At 36.7% G+C, this 22,102-nt stretch overlaps 1 protein-coding gene across 1 annotated transcript in view; it reads right to left on the bottom strand.

The window, feature by feature from the left end:
• Window positions 1-1,995: 1,995 nt before the first annotated feature.
• The window catches only part of FBXL20 (F-box and leucine rich repeat protein 20), a 98,534-nt gene continuing 78,427 nt past the window's right edge, over window positions 1,996-22,102 (bottom strand). The window contains exons 5-15 of the mRNA XM_044676597.1: window positions 21,628-21,722; window positions 21,176-21,244; window positions 18,770-18,865; window positions 15,853-15,979; window positions 14,456-14,530; window positions 11,391-11,521; window positions 9,567-9,627; window positions 5,858-5,902; window positions 4,513-4,569; window positions 3,323-3,535; window positions 1,996-2,103 (exon numbers count right to left, since the gene is read on the bottom strand). Of these exons, the coding sequence (XP_044532532.1) occupies window positions 1,996-2,103; window positions 3,323-3,535; window positions 4,513-4,569; window positions 5,858-5,902; window positions 9,567-9,627; window positions 11,391-11,521; window positions 14,456-14,530; window positions 15,853-15,979; window positions 18,770-18,865; window positions 21,176-21,244; window positions 21,628-21,722 (1,077 nt within the window). The remainder of the gene's footprint in view (window positions 2,104-3,322; window positions 3,536-4,512; window positions 4,570-5,857; window positions 5,903-9,566; window positions 9,628-11,390; window positions 11,522-14,455; window positions 14,531-15,852; window positions 15,980-18,769; window positions 18,866-21,175; window positions 21,245-21,627; window positions 21,723-22,102) is intronic.

Genomic DNA, 22,102 nt, shown 5'->3' with positions numbered 1-22,102 from the left:
GTTCAACATATGCTGGTGGTCTTACAAGAGAGCCATCACCTGCAATGGGAAAAATTACCCTTGGAGCTGCTTAGATCAGTTAGAAGGTGACAAAAGTCGATCTTGACTGAAAAAGCAAACTCCTATAAACCAACAACAAAAAGTTCCAAATCTGAAGGCCTATAAATCTGTTACTTGTGCTTTAGAAAATTATCTCCTTTTCCCAATCTCCTTCAATTTTTCTGCACAAAAGTACAGTATTGTTCCCATCAGATACTAGGATGTAGAGAGGGTCACGCTTGGTTGTTAATTCTCTTAATCTCAAGCCCTGAACCCCTTTCTTATCTCATTCTCAAGCACAGATATGCAAGTAGAGCCAAAGACCACCTCCATCTGCATTAATTATCTTAGGCCTTGTGGAGGCTCTTCTCAGGATTCTCAAGAGTCCAAACCCCACATGACTATCTGGAGACTTTATCAACAAAAGACTATGGGTGACTTCTTTGAAAAGGTTTTGCTGGTCCTTTGAACTACCAACATTAGACCTAAAATTGGTGACCCTAAATTCAAATAGTCACACATATTATCATAGGGCTCAGGTTGGGGTAGGGGTAGGGGGAGTGGGAGGGGAAGAAGGGACAGATAAGAATTGGCAGCACAGACAGCAATGTTTCATCTACCAGTATTCTGAGACAAAACACTTGGCCAACGTGAAAGTTTGCAATGTTGTTAAGCATATGTAAATCTCAGTTCACAGCATGACATTCAAAGAGGGGTCAAGGGGTTTTTAGGCTAAGGTTTGGCATTTCCCCCAATCAATTCTGCTCTAAAAATGCCATTCTCTCTCATGCCTTACACAAGACACTCAAGTGATTAATGGGATTCAGCTCAAGAAATCATAGGGAGCATTATTGCACATAGCCACCTGTGTCTCATAGGTCACAAGCTATGTTCTCTTAAGAAGGAACTCACAAGGCAAAAAATTGGAGTTGTTTCCACAAGGAAGGGGGGGGGAGGGAGAGAGCTTAGATTCAGCTCATTTTCCTTCATCTGCTCTTTAGAGCTTCTTAGACAGCCTCAGGCAGTCTTTCTATTGATAAAAAAGTGGAATTTTAAAACATTTTTACCAATAAATAACTTTTCTTTAAAAAGTATCCAGTAGCCTCAACCTAAGTCACCCCAAATGGAAAGCTTTAAATTGGAAGACAGCAAAACAGACAAAGGGTGAGCAGGCCAGAGACAGTATGGAGAGAATGCTTTAGCAAACAACACAAAGAAAAAATGAGACATGGACGCAGACCAACACAGAGAAAACAGCTAGGGAGAACCACACAATGAATAAGTGAACAAAAGAAACAACTTTGGATATCAGAGATTTCAAGCTAAATCACTGTGACCATCTAGGAAATCTCTGAACTAAAAATTCTAACTGATGAGCCTTCGATGTGAGCATGCTCAGCATGTTGGTATGCAAACAAGGAAGTAGAGAAGCATTGTAATACAGTCTCTTGATGGATGGCTGCCATCTTCATTCTCTTATGGGAGGAAGGATTTTTCTTTCTTTCTGGTCCCTGGATGCAACATTTACTGTATTTGTCCATACTCTCCTTCTCTTTGGAGAGCTCTCATTAGTGTTCTGACATCCCCAAAAGAAACCCCAAACCAAAAGAACAAACAAACCCCAGCAGCAGTGACCCTGGGTTTGCTGGAACGCCCCCCACCTTGGACTGTGATTCTCTTCTGAGCATGCCCAGTAGGAATGGTTTTAAGTTATACCAATCTACCTGTCAGAAAAAAGCCAACACAGATTCAAAGTCCCACTGTCACAGAGTACATCAGCTGGAGTGGACGGTGTGGGTGTTTATGCATGTGTATGTGTGGCTTGGGGGATCCGGACACAGCCCTCTATTCTGGCCCTTGCTCAGAACACTGGGGTCGATTCCGCTGGAGAGACTCCGTGGTAACTCTAGAAGTGTCATTAAATACTTAGTTCGCCAAGGCTGACCGCCTCCAATGTCATAGAATGATGCAGCATCTGCAGAAGCGTTGTCTGCTGCCCCCTACTGATGGAGGCGGAGTGACAGGTGCAAAGTAGGCATGAACTTTTATATTGGGTAAATGGGTCTGAAACAAGACAGAAACATTACTGAGAGGTCTAGAAAGATAGAACAATGAAACTTTTTAGAAAGACAACCAAAGTTGAATAGACATGAAGGCAACACAAAGAAAAGGGAACTATAGAGCTGGAAGCTCTTAGTTCTAGTTTAGGCTCTGACAATTTAATTTCATTGAGCCTTAGTGTCTAGATCAATAAAATAAGGAGATTTGGCTAAATACTTAAGCCCATCCTAAAGGAAGAGGCTAGAGTATAAACAAGCAATTTAGAAGAAATCAAACAGAAAATTAACATAATAATTATTATAAATATGCTAAAACTCTACACAAATATTACAGGCAAGATTTTTCCCCCCTAAAGCTATAACTTTCCTTTTGGAAGTACTTGCATTAAGAATGTGGGCAATAAATAATGAAATATTTTGGTTGGCCAGTGGCCTTCCTTTTCTCTTGGTTGAAAAGGTAACATGCAATTTCAATTGTACTTCTCAAATAGAAATTACCTGAATAAGTGCATGTTCTTAGTCCATCAAGCCTGAGAAGAGAGATGGGCAAGTCAAGCACTCTTTGAAGGAGGATGTTCTACTCTTGATGGAGTTTTAGGCTTCTGTTTTACTAGAAGAGTGCTATTAAAAAACCTGGAATGGATCCAGGTTTCCAAATCTTTTCTTCTCTCCTCAGTCCCTCCCATCTCTGTCCAATACTTACAGTAGATTAGTTTCTGCTTCCCTAAAGAGATCATTACATCTGAATGATTCCTAATACTACTGCATCCCAAAATTTGATTTTTCAGCTCTTACCCAATCTTACCCAGTCCTGGTTTAAATGCTCCTTCCTCTATGCAGTCTCCCCTAATCTAATCTCCTTGTTAGAGTTTACCTCACACACAGAATAAGAAGTACAAAGTGTTAGTTTGGATTACCATTATTTTAACATATATGTTAATATTTGTATTATCTTCATTTATTAGATAATACCTCCATATAAGGCACATTGTATGGTGCTTTGCACACAGTGCTTAACATATATTTGTTATTTATGTAAGAAAGTGATACTAAATTCTCAAATCCAATACAAAGTATTTTTATGATCTGGACAGACTGGGCTGCACTCTCTTCATGTTCTCTCCTCTAGCTGATCTATATTAAAATATAAATACAAATCTGGAGAACAATTAGCATGGTAATAAGTATACAAGATTTTTGAGGATGATACTGCTGCTTCTTACCCTGAGTCTCTTGATTCCAGCCCGTGTGATTTGCTGACAATCATACAGTTCTATCCTCTCAAGGCTGTGGCAGCTCTTCAGGTGCTCCAGGGATGCATCTGTGATAAGCGGACAGTTGTCCAGCTCAATCACCTCCAGCTGGTCATGGGCACAGGCCCCATTCCCCAGGTGACGGATTCCATCATCCGTAATCAGCTCACAATGAGACAGACTCTAGAACCAAAAAGAACAAAGAGAGGGCTGAAATAATTCATGATTACTATAATGAATTCAAAATGAGTTCTCCTTTTAGGGTACTGAGAGCACACTGTGTAATACATGATAACAGAGTCAGCCCATGAATTAGGAACTGGCATTCCATAAAAGGTCTTCTATTTTCTAGAACAATTAAGTCAGTGGGTCACTTCTTGAGAATTAGTACTAAAATTTGGGTACCTGGTAAAGAATCACATAATATAGTAGTAAGTGCCAACTGATAATAATTTTTATACCTGAGGCCTCTGTGGGGGCATTTTTAAATATATGAAAGTAATCTTTAAGTCTCCTTTCTGCCTTATTATCAGTAACAAACCTTTTATCCTACCTTTCATAGCCTTTCTCAACCCCTCCTCTACCTCCCAGTCTTTAATTTCTCTTAAATCCCTGGTTCTTTCTCTCCCTCAAGTACTTTTATATGGAATTCAGTCCTACAGGTTTCCCTCTTTGGGAAATACATCAAAAAATGAGTTTAAATACAGCACTGTTGGCCAGGTTGCGTTCCCATTGTACTAATAGAAATTTATAGTGAGGAAAGCTTCTCCAGCAAGTGTTCCTTTGTTCTTTCTTACAGGTACCTCTGATTTGGAGGTGAGAAGAAATCTATATTTGAGCCACCTCATCCCCAGGTTGCTGAAGATTTAAACATTCACAGTAGAGTACAATTTGCAAAGGACATCTCAGCTTCTGCATATCAGTTATCTCAGTCTCCAAGCTCTAAATTGGTGCATGTTATGTTTAACATTTCTAGCTCCTACCTTATCTTCCCCTTCATTTGGGTCCTCCCCTGGCACTCTATAAGTAGGCAATTCTTTGGAGGAAAAAAAAAACTCTTTCCAAAAATGCAGCTAATCATGCATCATTCTCATGAAAGCAAATTCATGGTACTGGTCCTGAAGAAGAGACTAAATTATAGTCACGCAGATCAAACTCACCAACACCTGAAGTCTTGGACAGTGTATAGAGAGTTGAATTAATGTGCTATCTGTTATCTGAAAGAAACATAGGAATAAATCTTTCTTAGATTTCTTTCTTTTTAATTCAATGAGCACTGAGCTTTCACTGGGTTCATGTTCTGTACTAGGTGTGAGGGGACACAGATGAACAATACAAAGACAAAATGAAAAAGCCCTTGCCTTCAAAGAGCTTATATTCTATTGATGAGGAATGTGTCCATATAAATTAAATAGAAAACACAGACAAATTAATTTTGAGGAGGGCGGGGGGCACACCATAAGTCTAATACGAACAGTTTAACAAATGAGGGGGGTTCCAGAACGACTTCTCCAGGGACAGCCAGGAAGGACAGAGCTGACACTGATGAGCATAGGGGAACAAAGAGTGACAAGGAAGGCAGTCTGTGTGATCCCTCAAAGGATTTTCAGTAGAGGATGTTTGTTAGGCTATCATACAGCAGCTATGATAATACTAATTTAAATATCAAACCTTGATAAAGATGTCAGAGTCAGGGAAGGGGATAGCAGACAACAAATTTCTGGCTCTGCTTGGTAGAACAGAGAGGCATGCTTACAGGACTCACCCTACAAGTTAGGTTCTTTTCAAGAACAATAAGCCTTGCTGACATTTCATTTCTGACTACCTTAATGAGGGAATGTGGCCTTATGATAAAAAGTTACTAAAACATTCGTAGACCTTGAACTATTTGACCAAAAAGCAGAAGGGGTGTATGCAGAAACCCAGGATTTAAAATTCCAAAGCTTGAATAGTTATTACTCTCTAAATGGCAAAATTCAATCACTGTGAGGGTCTAAAGCTGTGATTTCATCAGTAGGGTGAATTCCCAGTATGAGAATTCCCTCTAGCGATTAAGATCATCAACTGTTTATAGTTTATAGTTTTAGCTTTATAAAAAGTGAAGTGACTTATTCCAATTCACAATGCCAATGTGGTCTAATTCAAGATATTTATCCATCACTGATAGGACCATACTCCCTCTGCTCCATCTATTAATGGCCACAAGATTCTTGAACTAAATAGTGTTTCTATCTGCCTGTAGAAAAACTGTCCTAGAAAGTCAAGGAAATTCCACCTCTGGAGCAGCACTCTGTGCAGCCTCAGATGTTTAGGACTTGGGATCTCCTGAAGCCTGGAAAAGTCAGAACACATAATATGGTTGTTTCTTCAATATCACCTTCAAACAAATTCAGGCATTTTTAAAAATGTGGTTTTTGGACCTTTCCTTATGCTAATGATGGTGCTTTTGCAAAACTACAGCATTCTGGGTAATGGTCCAAAGCGCTGGAGATCCAGTCCTCTTACCTGAACACATTCTTCAAGGTCCATTTTTTCAAGTTCATGGCAATTCTGCAAAGTGTAAATAGAATATTAGAACATGAAGAGGATTAAAATAACTCATAGAACCTGAGGGAATCTCAGAGATGACATCATTCTAATGTCATCCTTGGAGTTCAATTCTTGTGATTTTGCATTTGGGAGGACATTCATGAAACGAGGATTTCTCAAATCTGAAGCACTGAATCATTTACCAGTTCTAGGTCAGTTAGTCAGCAAGCATTTATTAAGTGTTTATCATGTGCCAAGCAAGGTGCTAAGTGCTGGAGATACAAAGAAAGGCAAAAGCACAGTTCCTGAGCTCAGGAACTCACATTCTAATGGAGAAGCCAACATGTGAACAATATGTACATAATAGATATACAGAGTGGATGGAAGGGAACTCTCAGAGGGAAAGTACTAACTGTGGGGGGGCTGTGGAGTGACTGGGAAAGGCCTCTTGCAGAATAAGATAAGTTCTGAGTACTAAAGGGAGCCAGGAGGCAGAAAATTTTGGGTATTTGGGGGGGATGGAGAAGAAGCAGTAGAAAGGTAGAGTTGGGAGACAGACTACTGTGAGGATGTGAGGAATAACTGCAAGAAGGCCAATGTCACTGGATAAAAAGGAAAATGTAAGAACACGTCAGGTTATGAAGGACTGTAAAAGTTGAGAGGACTTTATATTTTATTCAGGAGGTAAAAAGGGAACTACTAAAGTTTACTAAGTAGAAGAGTAGCATGGTCAGTCAGACTTGCACTTTAGAGATCACTTTGGTAGCTGAGTAGAGGATGGAAGCTAACTAAGAAGGCTCCTGTAATAGTCCAGATAAAAGGTGATGAGGCTCTGAACAAGGATAACAGCTGAGTAGAGAGGAGACATGAGAGATATTCTGAAGATAAAATCGACAATAACGACTTGCCAAGACTAGATATATGAAGTGAATGTGGGTCAGGGACAACACTGAGGTTGTGAACCTAAGTAACTAGGAGGAGGATGGTACCCTTGATAGTAACAAGAAAGTTCAGAAGAGGGAAAGGTTTTAGGGGTAAGATAATTAGTTCATTTTTGGAAATATTGAATTTGAGAGGTTTAATAGGCAGCTGATGATTCAAAGAGGTCAGGAGAGAGGTTAGGGTTAGACAGATAGATCTGATAAAGATCTTCATAGAGATGAAAACTGAAGGTAACTGATGAGATCAGCAAGTTAGAGTAGTTTAGAGGGAGAAGAGAAGACAGTCTAAGATAGAACCTTGAGGTACACACTACAGTTTGGGGGCATTGGTGGAGGAAGACCTAACAAAAGAGTCTGAAAAAGAGCAATTAGACAGGGAAGGATAATAATAATAATAATAATAATAATAATAATAATAATAACAACAACAATGATGATGATGATGATGTAGTTTCAAAGGCTACAGGTGATCAAGAAGACTGAGAATGGAGAAAAAGCCATTGGATTTGGCAATTATGAGATCACTGGTAACTTTAGAGACAGTTTTTGCTGGAATGATGAGTTTGGAAGCCAAACTGCTGAAAAAGAGAGTAAGAAGGGAAGAAGTGGAAACATGGATTAAGATGGCTTGTTCAAGAAGTTTAGTCATGAAAGGTAGGAGAGGGATAGGAAGATAGCTAGCAAGGATGGTTAGATCAAGTGAGAATTTTTTAAAGACTGGGGGATAGATGGGGGAACAGGAACAGCAGGGAAGCAGTTAGCAGATAAGGAGAGATTGAAGATTTAGTGAAAGAGTAGGGATGATAAAGAAGACAATCTGATGGAGAATGTAGGATGGGTTACAGCACAAAATTGTTGAGCACTGAAAATTTTACTATTAAGGAAATCCTTTCAAGAATGAAGAATTTTGTAAAAATTATTTCCTTGGAGATGGGCATATCTTATTTTTAGTGCTTTTCCATTAGTTTATAGATGTCATGTCTAAGTCATATTCCATCATTGTTCCTAAAAGTCAATGTTCCTTCACACATGCCATTATACTAGTCAAAGACATTCTAGTTTTAAAGAAGAACTACCATACAAAGCATTCCAAAATGGTAAAGTACAGAAAATCTAAAAAGTCTTCCTATTTTAAAGTCTAGTATTTCTTTTTAGCATTCAATTTACATTACAAACACTAAGACAACCAAATTAGGTTTCCAATTCTCTTACTTCAAGAATCTGTGATTTCATTGGTGTGGGTACTTCCTCCACCTATGAAGATTGCAACCCCTTTATATTTTAGTACAGTGATCTCCAAAGTGGGGCTGTGGCACACCTAAAGGGGTAACCAATCAGAGGGTTCAAAGATGGGTCCAATTCCACCCTCTCCCCAAGAGTCAATCATGGGATTTATCTTCAATGCAATTAACCATTTCCCTCACCCATAAACAGCAAACAATGCTTTCCTATTCCAACTCTCTCACATTTGGTTTCAGATGATGGCAAAAACTTCTACCTTCTCCCCTTCTATAACAACCCCTCAGACTAATTATAACCTATGACCGGCACCCTATATGAACAGCTGCAAAGACTAAAAACACCACACCTCCCCTATCTCCCTCACCCGTATATCCCCATCTAGCTCCCTATCACTTCACAGTTGTGGCAGGTAACCCAAGGAGTGTAGTTTTGTTTTCAGTATGGATGCAGAATGAATGCACAGATTAAAGAAGATGTGGAAGGATTACAACGGACATCATAAGCTTCCTGTCTCTCACATTCTCAACTTCCTTGTTATTCTCACAATGTAAGAACACTCCCTATTAAAACTCTCATAACTTCACATTTAGATATATTTCATTTTCCAACCTGCTAAAAACATCTTCCAAATTAAAAGTAACCCATTTGTTAAAAATATAAGAATGGGGGCAGCTGGGTAGCTCAGTGGATTGAGAGCCAGGCCTAGAGATGGGAGATCCTAGGTTCAAATCCGGACTCAGACACTTCCCAGCTGTGTGACCCTGGGCAAGTCACTTGACCCCCATTGCCTATCCTTACCACTCTTCCACCTATAAGTCAATACACAGAAGTTAAGGGTTTAAAAAAAAAAAGTATATATATATATAAAGAATGCCACATATTTGGTGGTTTGGAAGAATTATTAACATTCTTATAAGAACAAAAGTTTTTTGTACCATTAGCAAAAAAATTCAAAACATTTTATCCTTACATAGCAGTACATATAAAATGATTTATAAATAATAAATATTCACATATTAGAAAGTAAAACTCAAAGTTTTTTATACTGCTTCAGTAAACAGGTCTTCATAAAGTGCTGTGCCTGAAAAGAACTTATCCCTTGGTAACAAATCTCCTGGTAATCAGCCTTTCTGAACATAAACAGAATCTCAGAAAATAGGGAGGGCTGGCACTCATCCTCTGGCAAAGATCATGTACTTATAATTTCACTTCCATACCATTATGAGCTATTTTTCTTGGAAAATACAGAAAGGCTCTTGCAAATACAGTTAAACTTCTAAAGTTATGGGGAATGGGTTTGCTGAGTCAGATCACAGATAAGCTCTCCATGAAGGTTACATCCTACATTTCTGCAAGTTGGGGAAGTAGTGAGACTAGTGAATTGAAACATCAAGTTATATAGCTAGATCTTGGCTTTGACCCAAATGGGTAAGATTCATCATCTCCCCCTGAAATTAATATGCAAAATAAATCTTAAAACAGAGATCAACAATAGTACTCACCCTAGCCAAAGTAGTGAAGCCTACATCTGTTAGCTGAGAACACCTTGCCACTTCTAATATTCTGTCCAAAAGGAAAAACAAAAAACAATTTAAAAAAACAGAGAAAAGGGGGAAAAAATTAAGGCATCTGACTACAGAAAGTTGTGACATAAAATTCCCTAATCCATGCAGAAAAGGGTGATTTAACATAAAATGATATTATTATCAAGCATTTCTGTGTAAACATAACTCCATCTATTTTCATGGAATCATTATAAGGTGGGGTCCTGTAATAAATACCATACATACTGGAGACACAATGAAAGAACCCAAAAGCATACTGTTGGACAACTAGTTAGTAAACTTAATCCTGAGTTATATATTGAGTAATATATTGAATGCTGTCTTCAACAAGATACATCCACTAAAAGCTATTTGTTTGAATTAGAGTCACTTCCCATTCCCAATCCCCAACCATGACACATCTTAAAGCTTAATATTCTGTGAAAAGCAGGTCCCCATAGATGCAGATTTTCTCAAACACAGCCTCAGCAGAAATAAGCGAGTAGCCCAATGCTATATGCTAACTGACCTTACTGTTTGCACCCCTACTGCAACCTCTCATCTCCCAAGGAACTCAAGCACTATCAGTCACCTCTGAGACCCACAATCCTAAAGCAGTTAAAAAGCAATTCTCCCTCTTTAGTCAAAGGCAAGGGATCTCAATATTTCAGACAGGACTGCTTGAGATGGCTACTACGTAGCCTATTTAATTATATTTAATTAGCCAGAAAACTTAAATATCAGGTACAAGAAAGTTACTGCCAATGAAGAAAATCAGAAATGAAAAGTGTCTCTGAAATTGTAATATCATAAAGGAGGAAATATCAAGTAGGGGGAAAACAAGATTTGATTTAAACCTAATTTTCTACAACCACCTGTATATTAAACTCCTTTAACAAGCCAATTAAATTGGTAGGTCACATGAAAATTTAAAAAGTTACAGACTAGGGCTTAGAATTCAATTTTTAAAATTAAGAAATAACATTGAATGATAATGTCAATGAAGTTCTTCAACATCTTCTCTGATAACTCAGAAAAAGCACACTATCAACTATCAACATTTATTAAGCCCCCTACTATATACCAGGTACTGGCCTTGATGGGATACAGATAAAATAAGTGAAACTATTTCTAGGCTTCTGCTTCTACTAATTCTAACATGAAAATTTCTTGAACAAAAATTCTGAAGATTCCATTTACAAAACTTTATTATTTAGTACCACTGCTATATATTAATGAGCTATTTGTTTTTCCTCCCCTATATTTACCAAGCAAAATCTTATCACAAAAAACTGACCACCGAATTATTTCAAATCTAACATTTCTGAGCTTCCCTAGAAAAACACTTCTGTGTGCTTAATGAAGCAGTCTTTAATGTAAGAGGAAAACAAAGTTAAATGCAATGTGAATTAAAAAAATACAACTTCCAGCATACTAGTGTCTGACTTGAGGCCTACATGACTATTACATATGCTTCTATGTACAATGGGGGAAGGGAAGAGGAGTGAAAGGAAAATTAGAACTCAGTGGATTGATATTTCACTGCCATTAGAAAAGAAAAGGAAGAAGATGACTTTTACTAGTGAAGACAGACAGAAGAGGAAGATATGGAGCAAATTCTCCTATTCTAGATGGTTACAAGCCAAATGTGATACAGGCTAGGTAGCTACATATAGAGAAGGTACTCAGCTTCAAAACTTTGATCTTAGAACGATGGGATTGTGAAATAAAGAAATATGACTAATATGGTTTCTGCTCTTTGGCAAAAGATGGGATACTTACCTAAGCCGAGGGCAGTTTTGACCAAGGGCATTCAGGATCGCATCTGTGATGTTGGAGCAGCCAGAGGCACAGAGAGACTGTAACTTGTGGCAGCCTCTGCATATTGTAATAAGACCATCATCTGTGATTTGCTAAGATGAAAAGTAAAATTCTAGGTATTAGTCAAAGAGGAGAAAAGCCATTAAAAAAAAAAAAAGCAGGTATTGTGGCTAAAAGAATTCAGGTCAAGTATAATGGAAAATAGGCAATGGGAATAAAATATTTAACATACTGTCTAGTCTTTTCAGTTCTATTAAGTTTGAGTTGCACAAGACTGTGAAATAACTCGAGAAAGAAATTGTCGCTTGATACTGTGTTCTCTTAATGCAGAGAGGCAGGCAACAGGATGGGAGAATGATGTTTTCCAAATCTAATATTAAACAGTGTGACACCATTTGGATTCAATTAACCTTCTTTTGTAAAAATGAATCTCTACTCTGCCTACGTCACACAAAGTATTTGTTATGAGGGGGGAAATAACAAAAACCAGGTGAACATTAAATAGTAGAATACAAATACAAAGCATTATTAGATTTGGATGGTTAATAAAGGGGGAAAATGTGTTTGGGGGTCAGTGCACAGTTACCTGGCTAAACAGAATTTGTTATACCATTTTGAAAATTAATGGCTGACTCTAAGAGTGTAAAATTGGAATTTGGGAGATGCCATTTAAATATATATATTTTCTATGGACACATGGGGACCTAAAAAACTACATTTCTCGTGGTCCAACAGGTTTCCTGTTTTGGATTACGTATTCAAGGTGAGGGACAGCTTTAAATAGGGAGAAGTGACTTTCAACTGGTCTCTTAGCTAGCAGGCACGGGAAGGATAGCAGCATGGCCATGGCTTTAATTAAAATACTAATTTTTATTATTATAACAGTTTTTATCATTTTTAATCTTAACAAGGGCTAATGATGAAACCCTCCCCCCTCCAACTTAAACTGAGAGCTGAGGTACTTTGGCTACTGAATATTTTAAAGACTGTTAGGTAAGATTAGATATAGGTAGTTTGGTTTAACTATTTTTTCCCCTCTCCTTATGGGACCCAGGAAAACACAATTAAAGGAGGATAGTATATAATGGGGAGGGACTTATGTAGAAACAAGAAGTATTAACGTGACTTGAAAAGAGAAAAAACTATCTGCAAAGTTGTATAATTTTCTTTGTTTTTCAAAAACTGGTAAGGATGAGAAGACTACATAGGAGAGAATAGCTTTATCAATTATTCACTAGCTTTGATGCTGAAATTTACTAAAATTCTGTCTTTTTGATTACTCAAGAAGAGTACGAGTTGGGAATACAGCAAAGATTCTTCAGTGTTAAATAAAGAGATTGGGCAACATCCTGAGCATAGGTTTTAATGAGACATTTCTCCATATTTTTAGGGATGAATTATGTTATAGGAATTGAATGGGAAGAGAGTTTAACAATTGGCTGCATTACAAGAAGTAATATGGACAATATTATAACTGTTCATTAATCTCTACCAACTGAATTAATTTAAACAAATAATTACTTGGTGCTTTACCTGCTAACAAAGTAATTTGACATACCTTGACAAAAGGAAAAGAATGGTGGTTTTTGTTTTGTTTTTTTGAATGTTAAGATCAAAGATAATCAACTTTCTGATTAAAAATTTTTTTTCTTTTCATACCTTTTTTGAAAAACCCTTACCTTCTGTCTTGGAATCAATATAAGTTGCAGTGTCAAGGCATTAGTACAATAATGTAGCTAGACAACTGGAGGTGCCCAAAGTCACACAACTAGGAAGTGTCTGAGGCCACATTTGAATCCAGAGCCTCTCCATCTTTAGGCCTCTCTATCCACTGAGCCAACCTAGTTGCCCCTTTTTTCTTCTTCAGAAAGAAAATTGATGCATATTACTTAAGAATGTCCAAGAAAAACTCTTCTAACAAACACAGGGGCAGACAAGTCAGAATGATCAAAATTTTAATTAGGCAAGGAATAAGAATAGTAAAGCCCCTAACTGCAACTCAATCTAGAGCTACATTAGCAGCTCTGCAGGCATTCATTTTTAGTACTTCTGGTTGATGGAAAGGATGTTAGCATTGGCCATGGTAGTGCTCTTCAGCAGAGGAAGAAAGAAGGTAGGAGAAAAAGGAGAGGAGATTTACAAAGGCAAGAAGGAACATTTTAAGACAGCAGGTGCAGCATTTATTACCTGAATAGCCACAAGATAAAGGAGAAGTTTGATTAAAACACACTTCTAAGGTTCTATATAAAAATGTTATCTTCCATTTCACTTCCCAGTCCTGCTAAGCAAAATTAATAACCACCACTCTGGGAGTTGTTCATCTCAACAATAATAATTCCAAAGATCAGAAGGTTGAATTGTTTATTTTATCCTCTAGTTTAAGAATAATATGCAAATAAATACAATGCACATAGATGAAAGCAACAGGTTGGAAATGTAGCATACCTAAAGTTCTCACCAATTTGTTTTGTTGAGGTCTAAGGTTCTGGTCTTCTTAGGGCCATTCGTTCTACATCCAATTTTTAGGAATATATCATACTATCAAACATTCTGGGTCCCTGATAGATTTTTCCAGCAATTTTTCTGAGTAATTTGAAGGGATTTTTAGACAGGTACAACTGTACATATAGTTTGCAGACAAACTGAATTTAAAAGGGGACTTTATCAATTCACAGATACAATTAATTCAAAGATACAAAATAGTGACACAATGGCTTACATTTATATGGAATTTTGAAGATGACAAAGTGCTTTCCTCACAACAACTCTGTAAGATAGGTAGTATAAATATCTATCTGTGTCAAAAGTGAGACTCAGAAAGGTAAGGTGATTTGACCAACCTCACAACTAATAAGTGGCTAGCCTAGGCTTTGCACAAAGGTCTTTTGATTCTCATTAGATAAGTACTTTCTCATTAGACATTAACTAGTTCAGATGACTTAAAGGGGCTCAGAAGGAATACTTCAGAAATATCTCAGGAAAATAACCATCATACTAACTCAAGAGTCACAGAGAAAGCTACTTACTAAACAGGTCTGCAGATTTAAAGTCACCAGTTCAGGACAGTGCGTGCCAATGTATTTGAGAGCTTCATCCTCAAGCTAGAAAGGCAATAAAAAGAAAAGGCTAGTTACTAACATTTCAAAGGAGACAGATTAAAATCTAACATTCTTCAATAAAATCCCCACAAGAGTCAACCATATCTCTAAAGTAACATACAATACGCCAAAGACATAAAAAGAATGTTGTTTTTTTTTTCATACTTCCAAGCCTGGCTTAAATCACATTATCTTGTATTATTCTTATTTTACATATTTTTTGACCAATCCAAATCTATATTACCATCTTCAAAAGGAAAGTGAAATGAGCATCACTTTGTCTAAGAATGATGCTTTTAATAAAATGGATGTGCTTAGAGGTCTACAGATGGTTTGTGAAGCCAAGTCAGTTTTCCTATCTCCACATCCTCCAGAAAGCTCTCCAAAACCAAACTTTTGGAAGCAGAAGCTGAAAAAGGAAATCAGAGTGGATTTTCTTGGAGAGGTGTGTGTTAAGTGTATTTTGCCAGTGAAAGATCACTGCTATGCTTATAGTGCTAAGAACAGATGGCATATAATTGATTACAAAATGTATTCTAATCAATATTTTTCAGGATTCCATAAGTAAGCAGAAGCTCAAGCTGTTGTTTTGAGGTAATCAAAATCCTGACATACTGCTTAGAACATCAGGGCCCCACCCATCCTTGGCAAAAGAATGGAAAAAGCTATCCTGTAGTCTAGACATAATTCTACTACTGTCTGAGGTCTGAGATCAATTTTGTTCTAAAACCTACAACTACAACTGAGTCATTAACCCAAATCCATTCTTCTCAAGAGTGTATGTAAAATTACCTTTACCACTCTAATGAAGAGATGAATTTCATCTCTTTTAAACAAGATTTTGTCCTTTGCAATTTTTTTGCCTTGTTACAATGGGGTAATAAAAAAGGGAAATGTGGGTACCATAATGATAGGTAGCATATAGTAGTCAAAGAATGTGGCATTTAAATTTAAGATTTCTTAATAGCTAAACATTTGGTTAGAAATGCCAAAACTGCATAAAAATAGAAAACTCAACATTCTCAAACAAAACAGTGACGATGTGACCAGTTTTCTTCCTGTGTTAAAGAATACAGAGTAAAACTCTGTTTTCCCCTATGGTACTCAGAGTGACCTTTCAAAGAAAAGCAATCCTATTAGATTTGTTTATCATTTGCTAGATGTTAAAAGTTCTTATATATTTTTTCTGAAGTAAAACATGTTCTTAGAGAACACATCTTTGATAAGCAAGTGGCAGGGGAAAAATATCCTTCTCAATCTCCTATTCACTCTCCCAACTCCACTATCTTAATCTCATATTCTACAAATGCTACATCGAGTATTACCTGTGTGCAGCCTTTAAGAAATAAGGCCTTGAGCCCTCCACAGCCTCTCACTAGAGCCTGGATACCATCCTTGGTCACCTGGTCACACCACGAAATGTTCAGTTGTTCCAGCAGTGGACATCCCTCGCTTAAAAAACCCCAAAATCAGAAAAAATTATCACAACTAAGTATCACTCCAAGACTTGGGGCCCCAAAGTCCATTTTATTGGATTTTCAGTCAAGAGAAGAAATGATTAATCTCTTCTTAATATTAACATACATTTCCATAACCAGATAGTAGAATATACAAGCTTCCATGCCAAAAGAACTAACACACAAAAACCCTTACCTTTTGTCTAAGAATCGATATTAAGTATTGGTTCCAAGGCAGACGAGCAATAAGGGCTAAGCAAATGAGTTTAAATAACTTGCCCAAGCAAGCTAAGAAGTGTTTGAGGCTAGATTTGAACCCAGATCCACTGGACTCCAGGACTGGCTCTCTTATCACTGAGCCATCTAGCCACCCCAAGAAATAAGTCTTTTGAAGTCACTGAGATATACCTGCAGTCATGTCAATAGTGGCAACTGCAAATCTAACTAATTAAATTGTTTTTCAATAGATATTTTTCCAACATGGGAACCAACTTCAGAAGGTTAATTTTTTTGGCTACAGAAACTTCAGAAACACATTTACTAATTGACAGGGAAACTATAATTTTTATTGCTAAAGGAAGTGACCACACTGATAAAATTAAATTCTTGACATTTTCCATTGGCTTTACTGCCTGAAGAGCACTTCAAACTTGCTAACTACTATCTGATCTAATGTTTCAATTCTTACACACGGGGAGGGGAGCCCACGTGGGGTGCGCCCAGCCGCACAACTATTATTGTTTGTACCCTATAAGTGAAGAGATAGGAATAGGAAGCTTTAAGTGTTTTGTTCCAGGTCACAATGGAGACAGCTGGGATTAAAACCTAGCTCTCCTGATTTATAGTTCTATTATGCTATTTACTAATCAAATATGTAACTTTTTTTTTTTTTTTACAGTTTTAAACCCTTAACTTCTCTGTATTGGCTCCTAGGTGGAAGAGTGGTAAGGGTGGGCAATGGGGGTCAAGTGACTTGCCCAGGGTCACACAGCTGGGAAGTGTCTGAGGCCGGATTTGAACCTAGGACCTCCCGTCTCTAGGCCTGACTCTCAGTCCACTGAGCTACCCAGCTGCCCCAAATATGTAACTTTTAATCACAATTAATCTAATAACCTAAGTATCTTTCTGAGTTCAAATCCAGCCTCAAATACTAGCTGTGTGACCCTGGGCATATCACTTACCCATTTGCCTTAATTCCCTATATCTGTAAAATAAACTGGGGAACGGCAAACTATTCAAGGGTTACAAAGAGCTGGACGTGACTGAACAACAACCGAACCTAGGTGTTAAGGTATTTTTCTATATATTTTATAAATCCAAGGACTCTTTACACCTCATATTCTTTTTAATTTTTTCTCCTCAGAACATTTCTCTTACTTTCTGGCTTCATAATTGGCAGCCTGGACCTTGAGACTTTTAAAGTGTAAACTAAAATTTCCAGCTGATATTAGATTATAGAATATATCTGGCATCTCTTTGGCTCCATCTTGGAAACTTCTGCTCTAACTGAATTTAAAAAATAGACAAACAAAAAACCCCTTAGAATTGGGAAAAGTTCTATTTACTAAAAGAATCACCAGGCCAAGGTGATTGTCAACTCAATAAATGTTGGCAAATTGACTGATTTTGGTCAACAAGTGTTATTAAAGTGCCTTCCATAAATCAGGTACTGAAGTTACAAATGCAAAAATGAGACAATATCTGCCCTCAATGAGTTTACATGCTACTGGAGAGTTATGTGTTCATAAGTAAATAAAATATGTATGCAAAACAAACACAAACTGATTGAGATGAAAGTTTTTAACAAATAGGATACTCAGGAAAGCTCTCTGAAAAGAGGAGGTACTTGAGCTGAACTTTGAAGGGACATGGGAACACCATGAAGGAGAGCTATGCAATGATTTGGAGGCAAGAGTCAAAATGTTACATTCAAGAACCAGAAAGCAGGACAATTTGGGATGAAACACAAGAGATATGAAGGGGAGTAATGTGTAATCAGCCTAGAAAGATGACCAGAAGCCAAATTTTAAAAGTCTTAAGTATCAAATAGAGGCATTATATATTGCAGATGCATAAAGAAGCTACTGAAGCTTCTTGTGCAGAGGAGTAAAATGGTCACATCTAAACATTAGAAATCTATTTAGTAGCTGTAAAACATGAATTGGAAAGGTAAGAGACTATATCTGAGGAAACCAGTTAGCAGCTTAATTGTAAATAAACTTCTATAAAAGACATCCTGACTTGGGTCCATTCTAAATATCCGATTGATTCCTGGTGACCATACCTTAAATATTTTAAATACCCCTCTTACACTATAGAAATACCTCAGATGAGAGATAATGAAGATCTGAATTAGGGTGGATGGATTTGAGAGATTTATGAACATATCAGGTTTTAGAACTGATTAGACATTGATAATCTAGTTTTCATTAAACATAAATGTTGCCAGTAATATGGTAATAAGCTATCACTATGGCTGGTTTAGATGGCAAAGGGTTCAAGAGAATTAACATTACTCTGTTTTTTCACATGTTACATACTCCTAGTATACAATATTCCAACTGTCATTGCTTCATCTTCCTTCCATTCCTTTGGGAAGGAAAAAAATCTATCAGATAATTTTGGTATTCATGTATTATGTTTATTTACCCTCTGATCAATGGTCCTAGTCAAAATTTGCCACCATACTTGTGGTATCTCTGAGACTTCAGATTATGATTGGATGAAAGATCTAATTTGAACTAGTGTACATATGGTGAACACTATAATATATCCAATCCCTTACCTTAGTGCTTTTAGAGACATGTTGGTTATTGATGTACAGGAAGCCAAGTCAAGGTGCCTGAGTTTGGAACAAAACTTGCTAAGGCTGGTACATGTGCTGAAAAGAATTTTAAAAAATTATCTACATTTTTAGACACCAATGAAACAAGACACACCGCCATGCTATAAAACAATCCACTCTCATTTAATCATGCACACATAGGTATTAGCTGAAATTTCCATACCCCAAATAAAACACTGGGAATTATCTGAATTTGTTAAAGATAAGAAATTGGGCAGGTGACATTCACTTATAAGAAATGTGAAGATATGTATGAGGGGGAAGGTGGTGTTTGGTTCTCATTTGGAAATGTTAAAAGATGTCAGTGCAGACTGAGTATACTTGTTCTAGAAGGTTTGTTCTTTAGAAAAACGAGATAATTATGAAGGGTCAAAAATGAAGAAAGATATATATGTCTTTTCCTTATTCTCAAATTTGTGCTCAATAGAATCCTTTAATAGACAGAGATATGTTATTGAAGGAAATAGCTGAGGGCAGAGAGAAATGCCACTCATTACAGGAATGACTCATTTGCATGAGAAGCCCAGAATGGACATGGGATAGGGTCAAATAGGGCCCATTTAGGGGTACCATTATACACTATAATTTCTATTATGCCATTTCTTTGAAGAACTCAAAATTTTCAAACACTAAAAGACTAAATATTCATGTAAATGATGATAAAAATGTTTTCTTTTCCTTTAAATTAAATAAGGACCACAGGTACAAAAAAACTCATTATAGGAGAAAGCCAATTGCCTCATATTGAAAGATTTCAGATAATTTATAATTTTGCTTATTAGGAGACTCACCTAATAACTATAAAATAAAGCCTTTTGGACAACTTGGACAACGAATTGTACCAGCAAGCCATGTTAGAAATTAATAAATGGCACAGAATGAACTAAAGCCAGTGATTGGAAATAATCTCCCCCACCTTTTTTTCCCTAATGGATAAACACATTAATACGTATATTACATTAAGATTTTATTAAAATTATATAGAGAATCAATGGCTTCCTTTTAATTTTTATATTCATTATTGCTTCTTTTAGGCTATAAACTTTCTCGTGGTGAAGCTCATTCATTATTTCAATAAACTTATAAATACAGAAGTACAAGGCACTGAAGCTACAAAAGAATTAAAAAATAACAAGCCTCTGGTGCTCCTAAGGAGTTTAAATTCTGTAAAAAAGGATACATGTAAATAAATATAATAAAAGGTAGGGACTGATGAGGGTGAAGGAAGAGAATGAGGCAAAATGCTATAGAAAAATATGAAGAGGGACAGAACACTGTCAGTTGGGTCAGGTAAGATGTATGGAGGAGGTAGCATCTGAACTGAGCCTTAAAGGACAATAAAGGTCCAAAAGGGTAGAAATGAGGAATATATTTGGCATTAGGGAGAAAATGTATAAAGTGTGAGATGACATGCCAAGTATAAAGAACAGACAACTGTCTAACTGGCTGAAATGGAGTTTAAGAAAGGGCTTATTTCAATGAAATGAGGTTAAAAGGTAGTCTGTGGAGTAAGAATCTTAATAGCTATTGGATATTTCTTAGTAGGAGAGTGATGCTGTTAGTACTTTGCAAAAAAGGGAAAAGAATATAGACAAGAAAACCAATTGGAAGCTATTACAATAGAAGAGGTGATGGCCTTTGGCTGGCTAAGTGGAGACAGAGGTACCATATCGTTTAACTGTTACTGGCAATGGTGTCACATAGTGATTAACAAATGCTTTCACACTTACTGGTTAACATTTGATTTAAAATTTTACCCTTTTTGGAGAATGACTTGAAAACTGAGGCTTTCATATGATGGCCAACAGTGCAAATTTTGAAAAGCAAGTAATTCTTGTATTCTATATTCTGATTGTCTTTGACTGATTTTTTAATGCTTTAATCCTTAAGACAAGATTTGGGCCTAGGTCCAAAACAATTTGATTCCATTTATATCTCAACTTGTTTATTCTGAAAAATTTGAACCTCTGTCACAAATGAAATAATGAATCATTATGAATACAAAAGGTATTACACAGGTATGGGATGGGGTGAAATTGAGCCCCCTGTGGGGTGGAGTTATATCCTAATTATCTGCTATATTTCTATTATGCCATTCTTAAACTCCATTCCTCTAAATACGGCTTTTGAACCTGAACTTCAAACAAACCAATTAAATATTGCCAACAGAAACTGATATGGATTATCACCAGAATCAAAGTGGAAAGAGTTGTCTTTTGTGGAATAGTATCAGGAATCATTTTTCTCTGGCCTGCAAAATGATTTACTAACTTCTTGATGCATGAACAAAGGGTAGAAAGAAAGGGACAGGAACTTTACTCTGATCCTAAATCATGTGGTACTTACGCATCTGTGGTCTTTGTACATCCATTTAGATTCAGGACTTCAATATTCCTACAGTTTTGTGCAAAGGTCCTTGGTGAGAATAGAAAGAAAAAGTTTTCATAAGAAATAGTAGAATTCAACATATTTTAAAGAAGGTAATGTGTCTTCTGGTACCATAAATTTTTTCATTAATCACCTCTCAAACTCTGATCTCTGTGGTATCCCCATATCCCTGAGTGAAAAAGAGATTCAGAACACTCCAGGTCCCTGGAAGAACCAGCCCTAATAGGTAGTTTCTGATATCCTTGACTCTGATTCTTTTGCTTTCTCCAATAGATTATAAAGTTTCCTCACTAGACAATTTTCAGGGTTAAAACAGTCTCTCTGAGTGCAAAAATGGAGAAATTTTCTGTGTGAAGAATTTTCTTTGCTCAAAATGGGCATTTAACAACTAAAATAAACTATGACATTACCTTAATGCATTGTCTCCTACTCCAAGACACCCACGTAGACTTAACTTTCGTAAGAAACCACCACATCTTTTAGAAATATTTTCTACTACTCGGCCCTATGGAAACAAAGAAAGGAAAATAAACCACTCCTCTTGAAAGCATTTAGTTGTGGTTTCAACATGTCTAAAGGAATCTGAAAGCCTTCAATTAATTCTTTTTTTCCCTTCCACTTGTTTTAAAATACCTATCCAACTTGGGAACCAAATCTCAAATATATTTGATTCTACAAAGCCTCCCCTGATTAAACACCTAGCTCTATGCATCCCCAAACTCTACATTTTGTTCATCTTATAGAATCAATAAGATATTCTGAACTTAGGAAATGTTGCTTTCAACTCTTCAAATGAATGACAAAATGTTTTATATATTTTTATATGTAATTATATGAAATAGTTAATGAAATAAAAATATATTGGGGGAGATACAGTATTATCTA

Source organism: Gracilinanus agilis, chromosome 4, assembly GCF_016433145.1.
Source record: "Gracilinanus agilis isolate LMUSP501 chromosome 4, AgileGrace, whole genome shotgun sequence".
Classification (NCBI taxonomy): domain Eukaryota; kingdom Metazoa; phylum Chordata; class Mammalia; order Didelphimorphia; family Didelphidae; genus Gracilinanus; species Gracilinanus agilis.
The sequence above is the reverse complement of the archived record's forward strand: the minus strand, read 5'-3'. Positions and strand labels throughout refer to the sequence as shown.